At 37.3% G+C, this 21,414-nt stretch overlaps 2 protein-coding genes across 4 annotated transcripts in view; both read left to right on the top strand.

The window, feature by feature from the left end:
• lingo2 (leucine rich repeat and Ig domain containing 2) overlaps nt 1-21,414 on the top strand; it is a 226,182-nt gene that overhangs the window by 11,987 nt on the left and 192,781 nt on the right. The gene's annotated exons all lie outside the window — the stretch shown is intronic.
• LOC308408977 (uncharacterized protein) lies at nt 12,497-15,045 on the top strand. Of its 3 annotated transcripts, none has more exons than XR_013973888.1 (4): nt 12,497-12,910; nt 13,716-13,871; nt 13,956-14,048; nt 14,838-15,045. XR_013973888.1 is itself a non-coding variant. In XM_080901462.1 (3 exons), the coding sequence occupies exons 1-3, from the start codon at nt 13,701-13,703 to the stop codon at nt 14,964-14,966; spliced, it is 393 nt and encodes a 130-aa protein (XP_080757588.1). In that variant the 5' UTR covers nt 13,670-13,700; the 3' UTR covers nt 14,967-15,045. The 3 variants fall into 3 exon arrangements, 1 of the variants encoding a protein (XP_080757588.1); XR_013973889.1 differs by having other exon boundaries at nt 12,497-12,915; XM_080901462.1 differs by lacking the exon at nt 12,497-12,910 and having other exon boundaries at nt 13,670-13,871.

Here is a 21,414-nt window from a genome sequence, read left to right as displayed (position 1 = left end):
GGAAGTTGGAGATCCACTGACACATAGATGAGCTGAGTCCCAGATGCTCCAGCTTGGTGGTGAGTGTGGAGGGAATTATGGTGTTAAATGCAGAGCTGTAGTCTATGAAGAGCATTTTAACACAATTCCCCCTTCTAGTGTCCAAGTGAGTGAGTGATGTGTGGAGGAGATGAGACATGTTAATCTGCTTGAAATGCCCAGCATGCATATACCTTTAAGGGATTGTACTAAAAATATATGTACACATTTGCAGTACCGTACTCTACTCTGTGTAAACTAATGCTGTGACGTTTGCAAGTATTTCAGATGCAGCAAATGTGGCCCTGCCAGTGTGTTTCCCTCCCTCTCTGCACAGATTATTTTTGGTCTTCCGCTTGTCTCATCAGATGTGTGACTTGAAATGTTCTTCCTTTATCGACTATGGCCAGCGAGGCATTTAGAGTGTGCTGTAAGCGTGATTGGCTTGAAACTAACTTGGACTGCAACAAAGCACTACAGTTTATTGAGACCCATCAGAGCCACAGGAGTGACCAATCTGGTAAGTGAGTGGGTGAACGAGACACTCAGGGTACCTCTCCAGGCTTCCTGTCGGTCATGACTGCTGAGCTGGGAGTGGGACTGAAAGTTGAGATGTGCAAGGGGACAGAAGGAATGAGTGAGTGGGTGACTGGAAGAGCGAGAGAGTCAACTAGGCTACCTCTGGGTATGACTGAATAAGCGATTTGTATCTCAGTCACACAACGTATTGGTCTTTCTTAGCTTACTTCTTCTTACTGGTGGTGAACAAGCTTCTTGAACAAATCAGAACAAATTTTCAGGTAAACAGAATCAAAACTACTTCCTTCCAAAAAGAAAGCTTTCCCATCACTGGTAGAAAGGTAGTATAAACAGGTACATGTGCTATATTCCATGTCCAAACATTCAGGGTGTTGAAAATACAAGACAAATAAATAAAAAATGATGAATGTGTGCAACACAGTAAATGCACATGTCCTGAAAAACACTTCACACACAGGGATTTCAGCTTTCCTGACATGTTAGATATTGCAGGGATTTTTCTTTGATAAGCTGGGAATTAAAGCTCCAAATTTAAATATTGACCTTTACTTCCAAGTTCACAAGAGCCACTGCTATTGTCAACACGTGTAATTCCCAGCCTTGGATGTTAGCATGCTTTCTGTGAATTACAAATCAATGAACATAAATTAGTGTAAAATCCTCCAGCACTTAGGGCTTTGCTTGCAATGAAAGACTGAATAGGAGGGGAAAAAGGGGCACCTCAGGGGATGTTTGGCTGTCCAACTCTGGGTCTGCTGGTCACAGCCAGGCGCTTATCCATACATATACACAGAGTCAGGGGGCTTATAGCACTGGCTCTGAAAAGAAGTGTGTCTTTGGCTGTGTGTGAATGTGGGAGTTAGCTTTCTTTAGCTTCAGGCTGTTTCAGGAATAGTTTACGGCCTACATACTGAGAAGCTTAGATATTGTTGCATGATAAATGATGTTGAATTAAAAATCCCAATATTTCTGTGTATGTTTATCTAACACTTACACTGACTGTTCAAAATACTGACTTTTTGTTAAAAACAAAAAACAGTAAGGTGTAGTTGTAGGGTTCTAATAGCATTCTATCAAGACGTATAACAACGTACATAAGCTCAGTTCAGTATAAACCTGGTAGCACTGGCACATTATTACTGCCATTGAGTGGATAATGTTGTCTTCAATGCTGTGCTTTTAATGGGTGAGTTTTAAAGGCTTGTTTGTAGCCACATTGTTGTGAGGCTACCTGTCAGTTTTGACTCATTTAAAGTGAGGGTTTTAGAGTTAATCTGCTTGAAATGCCCAGTCTGATCTGCAGGAGACTGGGAAACTATGTAACATGTGTTATGATCAGAAGTGATTGTAACAGGTTTTATTGTCATCTTGGAACTAAATTCACCATGTGCAGGAAGGAACGGAGCTGCCACAGATGATGAGCTGTGTCCTCAGTGCTGTCAAAAAGACAGAAGGGCTGTGTTACTGTGTGGATTTTTTATTGTTGAATTGGCACTACTGGTTTAATTATCATGGTAGTATTGAAGTCATTGTCAATATGCTGCTCTTCTTTTATTGGACATTTCACACGATTCCTTTTATACTTTACAGAAAATTGCACAGTCATTGTGCAGAATTTGAGAGCTTTATTTGCTTCAGTAAAATTATGGCCAATTAGGCATGCTTGAATATTTTTTAAAAAGTTGAAAGGATACTAAGGATTTTTTTTCTTGTTCAAGCATATTGAACAAGAATTGTAAAATTATAAATATCATATTAACTGTGAAAATTTGCTAGAAAGCATTAAGCTAGACTGCTTAACCAGTATGGCTTTAAAAGAACAGCTTTTAGTAATGATGTGACCAACACTTATTGTACCAGTATAACACTGTGTGACTTTTCTATCTTTAATACCTCAGAGCTGAGAGTGTTACAGGTACAGTAAGCAACTCAGTTTGGCCTTCTTGGATTTCCAGCACAAATATATCCAACTCTTGTTTTAGTAATATACCTTATAATCCCCAACAATGTTTTATATTAGTAGCACACATAAAAGTGAGGTTGTATTGACTTTAAGATAACTACACTAAACTAATCTTCTAAAAATTTCACTCAAGCCTAATTCATGCAAACACAAACACGCACAGAGAAATTTAAATAATTTAAATGCTATCAGCATTCTAAGATGCATTATTTCAAGAGCACTCAATGGAAAGTAATTGAATTATCATACATGGTTGCGTCAGGAAGCTTGTTCAACTTGTTTGTGTTGCTTACAAGAGAAAGTGCTTAGCTTCTTTCAGCTAATTAGCAACTGAATGACCTTAGACACTAAAAATGCTAAAACAAATTTACTACATTTATTGTTTCATGTTTTGCAATTTAGATAGATACAAAGTGAAAGCAGAACTACATAAATGTTCCACATGAGCTAAACAGCTAGATTGCACAGTTTGATTGCACAATTACTTTTTTTGCTCTACAGGAAGAAAAAGAAGGAGGCTTAACCGCTTACTGGAAGGACATACGATCGGCTTGTTGGGTTGTTGAAAGCACTTTCTGTGCTCGTAGTAATGATGACATGGCACCCTGTGTACAGTAGGATTGAGGAGTACATTAACTTGACAATTACTTTTCCTTTAGGAGATGAAAGCCCTCTATCATGGTTTTGTGGGCCTTTAGTCTTCAGGGTTGCCCATATACTCAGCGGCACTGGTTTCCTCTCTTCCGGTGTGACACCCATCTCATCCCATTACCGTTTGTGACTTGCTACTGTCGGGAGAAAAAAGAACATAAATAATGTATTCCTCGGGTGTATCCACCCCCAGATCAATGGCAATTCAGAGACCATCTACAAAGACGGTTGGCTCAAGGCCATATTTGATCACTTCCACTGTGCACGATCACTGCTCCCTTTTTTGTCAGCCCGCTGAGACTCAATTATTTCCAAGTGTTTGTAAGCTATTGTTGAAAGAACATGAAGTGAATATTTAAAGTTGGTGAGGGGAAGAGAAATCTTTGATGAGACATGAAAACAGCAGATGGGAGGGTAATAGTGAACTGTTTAACGGAGAGAGTGGAGGAGAAAAAGAAAGAGGAGAATGGAAAATGATGCGATACTGTATCGTATTCCTCATTGGGATTCTGGGAAGAGAGTTGTATGCATGACAGCAGGCTAGCCTCTGCTGTGTTCATGCAATATAACAGACAAAAAGAAGAAATTACAGAGCACTTGATCACTGAAGGAAGCTGAGCAGGTCATTGCATTCAATCAGTAGTAAATGGAGTGCAACTTGTATGATTTCTCCTACTTTGAAAGGACATAAACAGTTTTTGGCATGGTTCAGTATTATTTCTAAGCTGAACCAGAGGGTATGCCACTAGTTTCAGGAAAGAAAGAAATAGATTTCCAAATAATCCCCAAGGTGTTTGTGGTTATAAATTAATATCTTGAAGAAGATGATGCAGATTTGTGTTACAAGGAACAACAGACAGAAAAGTTTTCCTGCCATGAGCGCGCAGATTTATTTTTCCTATCATATCCCTTGCTGGGCTTTTTCCTTCATAACCCAGATGGCTGGGCCCATAGCCCGAGATTTTCAGCACAAGAAGAATGTATTTATTTTTTCTTTAATTTCAAACTGTGTGAAATCTTCAGCAAGAATTGATGGTACGGATTGGCTGCTACTCTGACTGTGCCACGGATAATGAGTGTTTGTGTGAAGGGCAAGTCACACACCAAAATTAGATCAAAGGTCTGCACTCCATAGGCATCAAACGGTGGGTAGAAGTTATGCTCCAGTACGGGTAGTGCCATTCCTATTCAGTTACTCTGATGTCATACCACTGGTAATGACTGGATATGCTTAAAGAAACGGCTTTTGATGTTTGGTTCCCGAGTGAACATATCTTGGTTTTATCAGTCTAATTTACATTCCAGACAGTATTTGAAGGAGTTGAACTGTGTAGGTAATCATCCAACTCTTGCAGTGCAAGCACTGATCAGTCTTTGTCCAGTGCCATTAGACAAAGACTTCACAGTGTTGTTTTAGCTTCCAATACCTCCACCTGCCACGCATTGTGCCAAGCATGTCCTGAGCCAAATATCTGGGTTTCTGCGTGTGTCTGGTTTTATTAGACATGGAGTGATTTTTGTGTGGAAAATAATGCTAATACACTAGCATCATGGACAGAACACACTGAGAGTTTAGAGTTCTTTGTTCATTGATGTGGTGCCGTTGAGCAAAGACCTTATGATGGCGTCACACATTCAATGCACTCACATGGGCCAGCTTATATGGCCCACACTCACCACCTATTGTATAAGGAGTCACCAACTATTAATCCTCTTTATGTGGCAAATGTGGAGTGATTCTAATTACAAGGTGATGAAGTGATTAGCCTTTTGGCTAAGCCAGTAAAACAAACTGGCTTTACTGGGAGTTTTGCTGATGTATGAGTGTTTTGTAGGTTGCTCATTGGGTCTACACCTTCAATACTTTTGTATTTTGTTCAATGCATCTGCATGAGTTTACGTCCGTTCTAATAGTTTTTACTTTTGTGACAGCAACTTGCATTAAATCCTTCCTTCTCATTAGCACTAGGCATTATTGTTGAAGCTACATAGTAAAGATGATGGAAATACATATCTTTCTCTGTATTAAATTTGAGATCTGCTCCTACACAACCCTTACTGTTCATTTGAATAATCATTTGTTTGTTTTTTATACCAGCAAGATCTAGAGTAAAAAAAAAAAAATAATATAAAAAAATAATATCAACATACTGCTGCTCTCTGGGTTTTTCAACTGAATAAAAGTTTCTGTTGCTCATTTAAACTTTATCTCTGATCTGGTGTGTTATTTCTTTATTTTAAAGGGTTGCAAAGAATAAATGGCTCTGAACTAAAGTGTGGGGTGCTTCTGTGGATAGGATTTAGGGAAAACATGTTCAATTCAGTGGCTATGGAGGGGTTATTTCACTAATATAATAGTTATTTGTTAATTTGGACTTTTTTGTGTGTCAATTAGTTTATTTATTAAATCCAAACTCTTTTAGGTTTTACACAATTTATTTAGCATTACTGTTACACATTGTCTAATTATATCTTTTGACATATATGTCTGTAATATCAACAATAAAAACTGATGGAGATGTTAGTAGTGTGTGCACACTGTATACTGTGTAACTAAGACTGGGATCATGTTGTCTCAAAAAAGAACAAGATGAAATTCTGCACACAGTGTTGCTGAGAGTTTGAGTATGTGAGCTCTAGGCTGAGCACTGAGTGTATACCCTTGGGTTTCAAGACACTGCTCTAAAGATCCTTTGTGAGTTGTATTAGAGACTGTCTGACCCTCTAAAGCAAGAACTCTGATCTCTCAGCTGCTGTGGGAGGTGGTGACATTTGGGTAGTCCCAACCTTATCAACCGTGTTTTTAAATTTAGAAAAAAAAATCAATTATAATAAAAATGAGAAAAGTATATAACTTGCCCTGCTCACCATCAGCAAGGCTTAAAGAATAATTTATGAAGTTATATGTTCACTCAACTTTTACATACCAGAGTCAGTAAATTGCCATCCTTGTTTTATGTCTAACTTTGCTCTAAGGTAACATCTTAGGACATTGCATGTGTTACAGTAACTTTATCTTTTTTATATACAGGCTGTGCTTTTCCATGATCTAATATTCCCATGCTGATTTTCTAGATTTAAATATAATTAATTCTACCTATAATTAGACAAGTACTTCATTTCATATATATTGTCATTCAATCAGGAAAGTGTTATACTAGACTCCAATATTCTCAACATCCAGTTATCCAATGTATTTCCTCAGATGATCACAGACATAAACAGGAAGAGAGATAATTGCATTTGGGTTAAATAGAGGATTGTTTAAATGTAGACAGTGCCTGTTATTTATTTATTTATTTATTTATTTATTTATTTATTTTCTCCTCTGACTCGTCATCTGAGATGAGTTCTTGCGGTTATTTACCAGAAATGAGTCAGCAAATGTAACCATTTCCTTCTTTATAGTAACATGCAGGCATAAGGATGCACTGAGTGCTTCTAGAGTCTATCATCATGATGGAGACGATATCAATATAGTTTCCAAATGGTCCATTCAGATGTTTTAGAAATATATCAAAGGAAGTGTGGGTAGTGTGGATTCCTGTTATTATGCAGTCCTACTAGCTCTGTCTATATCTTGCATGTCAACTGAGAGGAAAAATGTTAACTTGCAATGCAGTTGCAAGTGTTAATACCTTAATATAGATAAATCACAAAGCCATGATTATAGGTTTAATGAAAATTCATATTACAGACTCGAAACACTGTATCGCTTCTGCTTACCAAATTCAAAAAATTAAATAACATTAACATGATTTATGGAAGGTTAAATATGTTTTCTTTCCTTTCAATGTAAGGTCCCTATAAAAATGTCTTTTCTTATTCATAATGTTGATGCAAATCAATTTATTGTAATGCCAGTAGAAAAAATGCGCTATTTGTCTACCAACCTACCAACACTTCAGTAAGAGAATGTGAAAATACTGCCTCACGTTCCTTAAGTATAGGTTCAAATGAAAGTCAAAATCTAGAGGGAGGTGACCAAGAAGGCAATGTGTTGTGACTGAGCAAATTGAGCCACATGAGAGAATACACTACATGGCAGTCAGCAGTTTTAATAAGGATGTTCTCACTGACAGTAAGCTTTAATGAGCAAGGTGAACCAAGCCATTTTTAATGAAAAAAACTGAATGTTTTCCTTTATCTCAGCAGGTTTTGCAGGATCTAAGCACAATGGTGCTTTTTTAGGACTCTGTAGGACACTATTAAAAATAATATATTACAGAGAATATTGACGCTTTACAAGCAAAAACTGTGGAAATACTGTTTTACATTTTGTAAAGTCGTCCATAGCAATAGCAATAGTAATAACACACTTCAAGTCACTAAGTAATGTTTGAATTAAGAGCTTATACAATCCTCCAAATATATCAATGCTGCTACTAAGAAGAGCAAATTATCTCTCACTCAAAGCAAATGTGGGTTTATTATAACAAAAGACTGAAACACATGGGCAGCGATGATGGAGGATTAGTTAACTCAAGGATTTTAATTGCTTGTCATTGCTGGCTTTTCTTTGACTGTGATATTTCAGACTTAGATCCTTATCCAATGATCATAGTCCTTACCTTTTATTTCTCTTTGGTAAGCATGCTGGCCTTCAGAATTTGCAGTTATGTTTTCCGCTCAATTTCATTTGAACTACATATGAAAATCTAATTTAATAAGAGATATGTGTACTTTATAATCCAGTAATATTGGATATATGCACCGAACTAAATACTATATGATTATATAATTAACAGATTTTTAGGCTGTGTAGTCGGCTCTATTTTCGTAATGACGTATTATCAGTAACTGGCAGTAAATTACTGGTGCTCCTCCAAGGGTAGATGGTGGGTGTTGACAATAACTATACTGTGATTTTGGTGAACTTTTGATTACATTTAAAGTATATAAGAAATGAGATTTTAACACTGCCATCTCCACGCCTTCTCACTTTTTATATGTTGAGCAAGAGAGTTAACAGTTTAAATAGAATTGAATTTAAATGAAAAATGATATGCCTTTATTCAAGTTTTATTTTTTATTAGGTTTTCTTGTTGCTTGTTTTAAAGTCCCTGCACAAGAGTTCAGTGTGACCTGGTCTTAGCCTTGACTCAAGCTATCGTTTTGAGCCATTACTTGGTGGATTTGCCAGTGTTTTAAGGATCATCCATTGTGAAAGGTTCACTTATGGTTCAAATTCATCTTTTGGACAGATGGCCTCAAATTACCTTCAAGCACTCTTTGATATCATGCAGAATTCACAGATGAATCATTTACTGCAAGCTGCCAGTCCCCGAGGCTGCAAAGCAACCCCGAACCTTTCCTTTTTCACCACTAAGCTTCATAGTTGATATGACATTCATGAAAAGCTGTCTTTGGTCTATGCCCATCATATCTACTGTTACTGTGGCCAAACAAGTTCTATCTTTGATGCATCTGTCCGTAGCACATTATGCCATGAGGCCTCTGGCCAGATTGTTAAACTGTTTGCAGATTCTCGAGTAAATCTATAAAGATTCTTTCCTTTAGATTTATGTACTTGTGTTCTTCTTTTATTTATATTATCAAAAACAGTATAAATATACTGTACTTACTTCCACTCACATCTTTAGGCAGGAATAAATGTTGACAGAATAATAAACCATACTATAGTAGTAGTAGTACTACTACTACTACCACTACTACTACTACTACTAATAATAATAATAATAAGAAGAAGATCTGATCTTTGCCTTATTTGCTGTACAGCATATTATTTAATAAAGACCTCTGTGCTAATTATCTGGTTGGAAAAGGCTTTTCCCTGACAAGCTTCCCATGCAGGTCAAATTTGTGCAAACTTTGCTGTTTGTAGAGATATAGAGATATGCATTTTGACAAAAATAATTACAGTAACGTGATGGGCTTTGCATCAAATACTCCAGTCTTGGGTGAATGTTGGACTCCTTTGAATAAGATTTTGTGAATGTTTCCAGATTCTTAGTTATTTCTAGACAACAGCATGGTAGAACTACACACTTAAGAAGCAACGTGAATGCCAAACATCAGTTAGAGGTTTACATTAAAGAAGACTGGTTGCACCTGTCTCTGCTGAATAGTTTTAACCATAAAGCCTTATGTGGAACACACAATTCTATTTTTATGGACTTTAAGATACGAATGAATGTGAGTCTAATGATGTCATTTTTATATATTGAAATATGTTGAGAAATAAACAACATCCCCTGGGGGCAGAGTGGGTCATGTGTAGCTCACAAGACCCCTTGATACAGACACACACCAGCTTAAAGACAGCAAACTGTGGCATTGGAGTTGCATAAGTGTTGAATGCAAGAAGATGGAGAACAAAGATGGGAAGTGTCAGATTTTGCAGTGGACTTGTCACGGTTGGCAGAGGTAAACGTGCAAATAGGTTCCTTTAAAGAGTCCTCTTGTGCTGATTAACAACATTCAGCATCGTTGTTAATCATCAAAGTTCATAGTCAATATTTTTTCTCCATCAATGTTTCTATTGCCTATAGATTTGATCAAAAATTGGAACAAGCCATTTACATTTATTACAAAATAAAATGTTAATATTAGGGATTTTCTTTGCAACCTATCTTATTTAGAAAAGTGAATCACACTTTATTGCTGCTTAAATATGAGGCATGCATAACAATCCATATAGAAAATACCTTAATGGTTTGCCAAGTGTGGCTAATGTTAGTAGTGCTAGCACCAGCAGCCTTCATGTCCATGTATCTGTACTGAATGTGGTTAGGCATAAGTAGTTGCATGCCATTTTATTCTGTCACAGTTAAAAGAATCAGATTTATTTTCATTTTCTGCATCAAAATACTGACAAATAAGCTGTTATAACAAGATTTTTATTTATCATACTGTTCTCATACAACATTCGGGCACAGAGAGATGGGAAGCTGCCATCAGATAGGTCTGCTGGATGGCAGTAAAGCATATTTGACTCAGCATTTTACTCAAGCTTTAAATTAAATATGAATAATTTGTTTATCCAACTAATATTACTTATTTGAACTGGCGTATAGTAGCTACTTTTAGTCATGTGGTTGATGAATCACATCATTCCACAGATAAAACAAAAAAAAAGAAAAACGAAATGATCTCCACTTGGACATGCCTGTTCTATGATCCATTATAGACCTGTGCATGGGCTTGCAATCCAAGCCACACTGATTGACAGTGTAATGGGGAGGATAAAAGTGGTGCAGTCTACAGCGTGGATACACAAATCCCACTCAGCTTTATCATCACTCTGGCTTCTTGGCTAGCTTAGAGTTATCATGCTGTCTGTGCAAATGCTTGCAAATAGCCAAAGTTGTGTTAGCAGCATAATGCAGATGTTTCTGTCCAGATGCAGTTTCGACTTTATCATCACAGTCTCATCTTTTTGTGCAATAAAAATAAAATTAGAGTTCATTGTTGTGTCAAACTGTAGAAAGTAATGTTCTCTTGGAAGTAATTAAGTAACGTACTACATTACTTTACTTAAGTATTTTGTGTAATATGTGTAATACATTGCTTTTTTGAGTAACGAACCCAACATTTACAGTAAAGTGAGGAAATATCGCCACAGTGCACAAACATTTGACCACACAGCATGCAGTTAATTCGCACAAATGTGATATCTTTGATATTGCTGCTTAGTCGATGAGAACCAAATGAGAATCAATACCAGAATCGATAATGGAATCATAATTACTAAATTCTTATTAGTTCCTATCCCTACTTGTTCATTACAGTAGAGCTAGTACACTACATCTCATTGGATGTTTACTATGTGGGTACAGTGCAAAGACAGTATCTTTACAACTGTCTTCTCCTCATTTAAAATCTGCTGAAGTTGCATAATTAACAAACTATAATTTGTTGAAATAACTGTTAATTTTGCTTTAACTGATATGTTTGGCTTATTAGCATCTTAGGGATCCTGTCTGTCCTGTCTGTGGTTTTAGGTAGTCACCATGTGATAAAGTAGTGACTGTGCACAAAGCTGCCTGGTGTGCACTCAGTCGTACCAAGAAGCTAATGCATGTCAAGAGTACAGAAACAACAGAACCTATCTAATTAGCTGTGCAACAGAGCAGCAGCTCAGTAAATGCCTTTTGTAAGACTGGACAGCAGTTACAGCGAAAAACCTAATGGTTCAATGAGAGTGAGTGATTTTGGATCTTGAGTCTTTGGCAATCAAATCTTTACTATAGAGGGATCTGAGAAGCACAGAGTAGAATATAAGAGTTACCATAACCGACCACATTATGGATCCAGTCTGCCTTCCGGTGGTTTAATATTACACAGTAAGTGAGTTCAGTTGCTAGTCTACCTAAGTCTGTGCTATTCATAGGAAGACTAAGAAAGTTGGAATAAATATCCTCAGTATCCTTTGTCTCTTTGAAAAATTTGCACTTTTGCATTGATTTACATGTTACAGCCCAGTTTCCCCCCAAAACTCATTGTTACTTAATTCAGTTTTTCAAGATCTACTTTTCTTGGAAAGTGGATCTTGTTTTGTTTTTTTGTTTGTTTGTTTTGTTTTTTACATAAAGTTTTAACCTTTTTTTTGTACATCTCTTTTTTTTTCTTTCCTATTATTACATACTAAGGTTTTGAACATCCAATATCACATAATGTGTTTGTGTATTGTAAATAGCTGATAAAAAGTTAAAATGTCAACCAACACTGTGAAAAAGCCCTGTTTCTGTGACAACAACTTACCCAGCTGTCTAATTACCTCAAGAAGAAGCTCTCAACATCTAATGGAAGGTTTCGCAATCATCATCCTTGTATTCAACTTCTTATTCGCTGGCAACAGATGTGCTAAAGTTAGCAAGTTTTTTGTACATCTCTGATTGCAGTGATGAATGCTGCTCACTGACAATAGTTTTGAGAAGTGCCCTCAAGCCTATTGAGCTCCAAGATCACGGACATTCAGTATCAGTTTTTGTCATTGTACCTTTCACACAAATATTTTTCTGAAGTCTTTGACTATTTTAATTACAATATGTACTGCATGATGATGAATTCCCTCAATTATTTGCAATTTCATTTTAAGAAATGCTTTACTTAAATTGTTGAACTGTTTGCCCCATTCAGCCGTTGACAGTGGTTAACCCATACCCATCTTTACCTCTGAAAGACTGTGCTCATCTGGACTATTCAATATATATATTCATTAGTTGTGGTTATGAAAGCATATAAAATAATGTTATAATCACACTTAACTGTAAGTAAATACACTCAAAAAACAGATTCAGGTCCTCCTTTCAAAGAACACATGCAAATTATGTTAGTTGTTCACAAATGCAATTTAAAAAATACCAAATTAATTTGATTTTCTTTGTGTAAACCTAAAATTATTCAAAACCAGCAGAGGCTGATTCTGAACACAAAATGAATGAGTTTGTTGGGGCACTGGGGGTAGGAGGAGTACATTTTTGCACTTAAGTATTTGTAAACTCAAAGAAATCAATTCAAGCCCCTCTTTAAGCTTAAACATTATTTTTAATCTCATTCAACGCAAATGTAGCACTCCAGCGTTACTGCAATTATTATTCGTGTGGTGAACCTAAATTATTTTCTCTCAAAGCAGTCTTTGTCACAAGAACACAAAGTTACTGAGTTACACAACGGTCCGCCTTCTTTGAAAATTTTGCGCTCTTTCAGGATCACCTAAATGAATCCAGCTGCTCTTGGCCTCTCTGTACTTTTTGGATAAAACTACACCTTCAGGTAAGGTAACATATTATTTTTCCATATATCCAATTGTGTATTACTTTATGAGCTAAATCTATAATGCTATTTATCATAGAAGCTTGTAACAGTTGTTTTTTGAACTTTTGGTGGTGCTACCATTCTCTTCTCTGCTTGAATACTATTTTTTTTTTTTTGACAATATAGCCAGGTCTTTTCAAAAGTGCCTTGTTTTAGAGGAGAAATTGTGTAGCTGCCAACTTTTAAGTCGGAGTGTGTGCTAGCTTATTAGCAGCTAGCCATTGTGCTCAATGAAAGATGATGTCCTATAGCTAACTTCTTTCTTACTGTTTTCTTTTTATAATCTAAAAATATGGTATTCTGTGTTTATTATTATATGCCATTTTCTAGTAGAAAGTATCGTTTTGAGGTGTCTTTAAAAGCACTACATAGTTTACTGAGGGTGCTACCAAAAGCGAACCATGTGGCCGGAAGAGTAACTGCAGGCAGCACAATGCGCACTCCCATGACGTTCAAACCTATTTATTATTATAAAAGATTTTGGCTACGTCCACACTTACACAGGTATTTTTGAAAACGGAGATTTTCCGTTTTCGTTTTAAAAAATAATCCCGTCCACAGGTAAACGCAAAAATGAAGGAAAACGCTGCTAGGAACATGCCAAAGCAACAGGTGGCGATATATTCCTAAACTCAGCTAAAAACAGTTTAGGTCTTGACAAACTTCACTGATGGTTCAAATGTTTAGCAACTTTCAGTGTGGTGATTCAGCAGTCTGTATTTAAACTTCTAGTTTATTATATTTGTGTATGTTTTATTTCCAGGTGAATGCAGAGTTCCTGCAGATCACTACAAAACCCCTGCAGGCGAAGTTCTTGGCTCAGCTGGACAATTTAACAGACAAGCTGATGCAAAATTTTCAGGGGAGCAAAGGAGCAAAGGGCCAAAAGATCAAGGATATCATGGCGATCAGTAGTTTGGTCGGTACTAATGATAAACCCATCAATTAAATGCAATCAATCAATTCCATTTTTTTCACCATTTTTTTTCCACCCTTGCATTAGTATGATGACATCGACATAAAGAGGGAGCATACTCTTAAAAGCCTGGTGATCTACTTTAATGAAGATCCAGACCTACTGTTCAAGGAGTATCTGGTACGCTTATCACACCTTCTTTTCTAGATTCAATTTGAGTTAGGTTCATCGCACACAAAATCCTCACATATTCAAAAGAGACAATATAATTGTGAAATAGTATTATTCTTAATAGTCATTGTTGAAACTTGCACTGGAGAGCACTTTTTAAGGGGATAGTTTCAGCAAAAATTCAATTGTTCATTCTTTTGGTGCTGCCATGTAGGTATCTACTGCCTCTATAAACACAGTAAATGTGGACAAAACATTCATCCATTTTCTGTCAGTGTTTCAATTCAGTTTATTTATATAGCGGTATATCACAACAACAGTCATCTCAAGGCACTTCAGAAAGTAAACACTCCAGTGGAGTTCAGTTTATTATGCCAATTAGTAAAAAGTCTTCATTATAAGGAACACAGCAGATTGCATCAAGACACTAACTAGTGTCACTGCCATTACAGCAATCTCCTGGTTTCAGGAATAATGTGCATAAAGCAAGCTGTTTCAAAAGGTTCCCAATTGTGATGAAATAAGGGAAATTGACCCAGCCCACACACACACACACACACTGATAGACACTGGAGGAGCTCCTGCTCTATATCAAGCCCCTCCCAAAGGGAGGTACATAATACCTGAACCCAAACTATTGATAGGAAACAGATTGACGGGTTTTATTTATGTTTGGAGTGTTTATAGAGGCGGTAGAGACCTATGTTTCAGCACAAAAGGATACAAAAGCTGAGTTTTGCATAATATGTCCCCTTCCAAGTGACAGAGCCCTTAAACCTGAAACAACCTGTTTTTCAGACCTCCTCCACTGAGGATGAACGGTTGAGGTCCACTGCAGCAACTGTCACTGTATTTACACCATCAGAAGAGAAGGGATTCAGGAGCCAGAGGATGTTGGAGTTGTCATTGAAGGTACTACAGTTATGAACAACCTCGGTAGTGTCATCATGGCATTCATCGTCCTCTTTGGACTGATTTATGCACTTGATCTGAGCTATCCAAATGACCACAAGTACGCTTTTGAGTTCTGTCAGAAGATTTTGATGAATCTGGATGGACAAAGGCTCAGTACAAAGATGCAGCAAATGAAAATGAAGATGTTTGCTTAGGCAAACAAGACCCAGCACAAAAGTTGATTTTGGCCTTTTTATATCTTTTGTTCAAACTGTGACCTTTTTTTCTTTCTTTTTTTTGGCCAAATGGAAGTTGTCTATTTTTGTCTGCTGTTATGTTGTGAGTGATGTGACCTTTCATCTGTACTACTATAGATGGATGAAAAGACTGGGGATTTAGCTCAGAAAAAGTTTCATGGTTGTAACCACCATTTTCTTTTTGATTGCTTTTGGGATTTGCAAAGGTAATAGAAAAATGTTGACAAGTTTTGTGTCTTCCAGTGTTTTAAAGTTGGTCTTCCCGTTCTTATAAGCTTGTAAATGTTTACATGTAATTGGTTTTGGAGAAGTAAAGTTGAAAGATTTTTTTTTTATTAAAATACCTCCCCCTTGGTAACAGAAAAATGTTCGTCATGAAAACACACACACACACACACACACACACACACACACACACACACACACACACACACACACACATATATATATATATATATATATATATATATATATATGTATGTGTGTGTGTGTGTGTGTGTGTGTATTTATGTATATGTGTGTGTATTTATGTATTGTTGGGTTGTTTCAAATCTTCAGTGACTGCCATACTATGGTGTGAATTGCAATGTTTAGTAGGTTATCATTGTGAATTTGCAAGTGTCACTATAAATATATACAATGATTCTGAAGTGAAATCTGATTTTACAGATTCCAGTTTGTTTTCAGTATTGCCTAGTAGTACAGAGGTGTGTGCTATTCAGATTTGACATTCATTACAAATGTACGTCAGCACTTTTTTGTGAGCACTTTGATTTTTGTTAAGGTTGATTTGACCATGTGACATGTATGTTTATTTACAAAATATTCTGTTTCTGCTTTTAATTCAAGTGAATAAACCTGAGTTGTAAAAACAAATTCATTTTGTCATTATTTTAATAATTAAATTAGTTTTCTGGTAATGAAAATTATGATTTAGTTGAACTCAAAATAATGATTTCAATGCAATGAAAATCTAGCTCAAGTGAATGACATTGTATTGAGTTGGACCAACCAAAACCTTTCACATCATTTTAATGTACTTTTTTTCATTTTAGCAGTATTTACGAAATTGTGTTCTACTGACTCAATTTAATTGAATTGTCATGATGTATGTAGATTAGGTTGGACCAAAATAGATGTATTACGTGGAAAACCTGCCATCAGTCCAATTGAGTTCATCCAATGACTTATTTTTTTGAGTGTATATGTTTTATTTAGATTTTCAAATAGTTGCATTCTGTTTTTATTTAGATTTTAACAGCACACAATTGTTTTCCAGCAGGTGGGTTGTGAATAATCCTATTTGTTGCTGACTTTGCTTACTTGCATTTCAAGGCATATATGAAGAATATGGCATTCTGGTTGTAGAATTACATCTGTTCATAGTTGAAAAGCAGTTTTTCAACAAATTAATTCAACACCTGAAGTTTAACAACAGTTGAATTCTGCTCTATCATCTCAGGCATAGATAATAGATAAGGGTTGCCATCATCAACTTTTATTGATGAGCTGTGATTTTCACAGAAGAATATATAATATTTTATGTGAAACTTTAACTTAAGAATGGTACATATGCATCTGAAGGTAAATAAACATCCATCCACTTCTGGGGTCGGTGGGTGGGGGTGGGTCAGGCTGGGGGCTGGAGCCTATCCCAGCTGTCTTAGGGCGAGAGGCAGGGTGCACCCTGGACAGTTTGCCAGTCTGTTGCAGGGCTAACACACATAGACGCAGACAACCATTCGCACTCACATTCACACCTATGGGAAATTTAGAGTTAACCTAGAGTTAACAATTAACCTATCACCACTAGATGCATGTCTGTGGACTGTGGGAGGAAGCCGGAGTACCCGGAGAGAACCCACGTAAACATGGAGAGAACATGCAAACTCCACACAGAAAGACCCCGGCCTGATGGTGGATTTGAACTCAGAGCCTTCTTGCTGTGAGGCAACAGTACTAACCAACGTGCCACCCTAAATAAAATATATAAATAAACCTATATATTTTATTTATGTTATTTTATTTATAAAATAACATAGACTTCATCTAAGTCCATCAATTCACATGTATGGGCTTTCCATATGGCTTGAGACAACTACATCCACCAAACATACTTTAAAAAGGTTCAGTTTGGCAAAAGATAACAACTGCAGGCACGTGCAGAGGGGGGGGCTAGAGGGGCTTGAGCAACTGCCCCTTTCCTGATGGGTGCCCAAAGTGCCCTTTTGTTGAGGCAACTTTTCAAAAAAAGTTTTTTTTTTTTTTTTTATGTGTGTGTGCGGAGTCCTGTCTGTGCCCCTCAACAATAATATTTAACTATTAATCACAGTTTTGCTAAATAAAAGGATCTGGCTTGCATCAGTCACATGATCACATTTAACCAATGATCGCCCTTGACGGCAGAACGCGCTGGTTACGAGCCGGGAACGAGCTCACAAAGAGCACGCGCATTTTAGCGGTCCGGAGCTGTAGGAGAAACACAAGTTAACTCAGAGACACAGACTGATGCGACAAAACCAGTAAGTAGGTGTAAAGCGCACACTGTAGTGTGTAGCACACAGGAGTATTAGCTTATTACGTACAGTGGGGCAAAAAAGTATTTAGTCAGCCACCGATTGTGCAAGTTCCCCCACTTAAAATGATGACAGAGGTCAGTAATTTGCACCAGAGGTACACTTCAACTGTGAGAGACAGAATGTGAAAAAAAAATCCATGAATCCACATGGTAGGATTTGTAAAGAATTTATTCGTAAATCAGGGTGGAAAATAACTATTTGGTCACCTCAAACAAGGAAAATCTCTGGCTCTCACAGACCTGTAACGTCTTCTGTAAGAAGCTTTTCTGTCCCCCACTCGTTACCTGTATGAATGGCACCTGTTTGAACTCATCATCTGTATAAAAGACACCTGTCCACAGCCTCAAACAGTCAGACTCCAAACTCCGCCATGGCCAAGACCAAAGAGCTTTCGAAGGACACCAGGAAAAGTATTGTAGACCTGCACCAGACTGGGAAGAGTGAATCTACAATAGGCAAGCAGCTTGGTGTGAAAAAATCAACTGTGGGAGCAATCATCAGAAAATGGAAGACATACAAGACCACTGATAATCTCCCTCGATCTGGGGCTCCACGCAAGATCTCATCCCGTGGGGTCAAAATGATCATGAGAACGGTGAGCAAAGATCCCAGAACCACACGGGGGGACCTGGTGAATGGTCCCAGCTCTCTGCAGGTCAAAGTAACAAAGGTCACCATCAGTAACACACTACAACGGCAGGGAATCAAATCCCGCAGTGCCAGACGTGTTCCGCTGCTGAAGCCAGTGCATGTCCAGGCCCGTCTGAAGTTTGCCAGAGAGCACATGGATGATACAGCAGAGGATTGGGAGAATGTCATGTGGTCAGATGAAACCAAAGTAGAACTTTTTGGTATAAACTCAACTCGTCGTGTTTGGAGGAAGAAGAATACTGAGTTGCATCCCAAGAACACCATACCTACTGTGAAGCATGGGGGTGGAAACATCATGCTATGGGGCTGTTTTTCTGCCAAGGGGACAGGACGACTGATCCGTGTTAAGGACAGAATGAATGGGGCCATGTATCGTGAGATTTTGAGCCAAAACCTTCTTCCATCAGTGAGAACTTTGAAGATGAAACGAGGCTGGGTCTTCCAACATGACAATGATCCAAAACACACCGCCCGGGCAACAAAGGAGTGGCTCCGTAAGAAGCATTTGAAAGTCCTGGAGTGGCCTAGCCAGTCTCCAGACCTCAACCCCATAGAAAATCTGTGGCGGGAGTTGAAAGTCCGTGTTGCTCGGCGACAGCCCCAAAACATCACTGCTCTCGAGAAGATCTGCATGGAGGAATGGGCCAAAATACCAGCTACTGTGTGCAAACCTGGTAAAGACCTATAGTAAACGTTTGACCTCTGTTATTGCCAACAAAGGTTATGTTACAAAGTATTGAGTTGTATTTTTGTTATTGACCAAATACTTATTTTCCACCCTGATTTACGAATAAATTCTTTACAAATCCTACCATGTGGATTCATGGATTTTTTTTTCACATTCTGTCTCTCACAGTTGAAGTGTACCTCTGGTGCAAATTACTGACCTCTGTCATCATTTTAGGTGGGGGAACTTGCACAATCGGTGGCTGACTAAATACTTTTTTGCCCCACTGTACATGTTGTCTTGTTGCAGCTGACGAACTGAAACAAACGAGCGTGCTGTGTGTGCAACAGCGTGACAAACATTACCTGTCCTTTTTTATTTTATTAATGTGTGTGTTTTATTTAGATGGATTTTAAAAAAAAAATATTACTCATGATATAACATTGTCCAGACATGGCTGGTAAGGACATGAGGAGGAAACAGCAGGAGCTGTGTGAGGCTACTAAAGGCAGTGCTATAACATTTTTCTGTCATCATTTAGATTAAGTGCAAGAGTTGTTAGGTGTGGATAATTAAATTATAGTTTATTGCAATAGCAAGTTGTGCCTTGTTCTCAGATAGACAGCAAGTGGAGAGTGATATATGAAATGATGGGATGGAAGGAAGAAGAGAAGCAAAGAGTGATTCACAGGCAGAGCCTAATTTATTTCTCACAGTTTTTTGTTGCCTTATGGTTCCAAGCGCTGTCACCAATCTTTGCATTTTGTTATTATCTCATGACACTTGTTTAATCAGCTACCATCTCTCCTGTGGACTTTTTAATGTCTACAGTCTCAGATCAGCACAGCCCTGCCCTCCAGCACTATCTACAGCAACCCCTCAACAGCAACATTGTACCCATCGGATAAAGCATCGGCTACGTTTGCTTTGCCTTGTTGCCCATATTAGATTCTTGATGAATGTGTGTTGTTGTTATTCAGCCTGGCTCAATGTGCCCCTTTTTAACTTTGAGCACCCGCCCCTTTAAACCTCTCTGCACGGCCCTGAACAACTGGTTGATAAGATTGGCATCTTACCATGAACACTGACCTTCAGTTATCACCATGGTTGTTAGACTGTGGTTCTACTGTACTTTGTTGCCATTTAAGAATAAATATGACTTTTTTAAATACAATGATGTAATATAAATGATATAGTACATAAAGGCAGAAAAATTAAAGGAATCTAAAATGGAATAGTAAGCAAGACAGTCTTGGTGGACACCATTTATTTCAGTAGATTTGCATAACTAGCTTGTGTTTATTCAGTTTTTATTCTGTATGGAATAGCAATACAGCCATCATAGTGATTTTTATTTATTCATAAAAATTGTGCACAGCTCATTGATTTACTGCTCATTGCCTTAGGCCTGTCTCTTTCACACAACAGTTTTCTTCTATTTTCCTGTGTCTGATAATCTGTGATAAGTTGTGAATTTAAAAAAAAAAAAGAAAAAAAAAGTTGTCATTTCTAACATTCAGAATTTCAAATTGCTATAAGTATTTTCTTTCCCTTTTCTATACTGGATACTGGAAAATAATATCATTACTATTTCGATTCAAATTAGTTGATTTTGAGTCAAAGTAACTGTTTGTGACAGATATAGTAAAATGATCTCCACATCTCTGAGATACTCTATTTATTCAAGACTGGAAAAAATCAGAGTAGTGCTGTGGTATGACTAAAAATTTGTATGTTTACAGTGCAAATCAAAAGACTGTGACATCCATGTGTATGACTTGGTACGCTCTCTCTGGAGGAGCTAAGCAATGCCCACAATAACACTTTGAAACAGAGAGTAGGTGAAAAAGATTATGCGTGCCATTGGTTAAAGCAAAACAAATTAACAACTATTAAAAAATAAAACCTGCACTCACAGCTCATTTTAAGCAGAATTTCTTCTGGTGCATCTTTGGTCCATCTTCATACTTTCCTGTTCACTCTTGTGCTACCTAGCTTGCTAGATGTATCTGGTTTGCTCTTTAGTTGTAATTGACCTGGTTCTTGGGTATCTGTTGCTTGTAGTGTTCCCCTCTCAAGTAAATTTTACCCAGCTTTCTATGTGGAAATTTTTTTTAATAATTTACACTTACTTAGTTTACAGCAAACGTTCAAGTCACTGGTACTGTGATATATGGAAACAAATCTTTTTAAAGGAAACTTAAACCAGCACTTGGTAACATTTAACCATCAAAATCTAACCAGTTATTTCAAGACCAATTAAATTTTTGTGCCAAATTTGAGGAAACAGTGAGCCAAACACATAAAGCCTCTGACCATAGTTGTCT

This window comes from Rhamphochromis sp. 'chilingali' (genome assembly GCF_963969265.1).
Source record: "Rhamphochromis sp. 'chilingali' genome assembly, chromosome: 13".
Taxonomy (NCBI): Eukaryota; Metazoa; Chordata; class Actinopteri; order Cichliformes; family Cichlidae; genus Rhamphochromis; species Rhamphochromis sp. 'chilingali'.
Note: the sequence above shows the minus strand (reverse complement) of the source record. Positions and strands in the feature narration are given on the sequence as shown.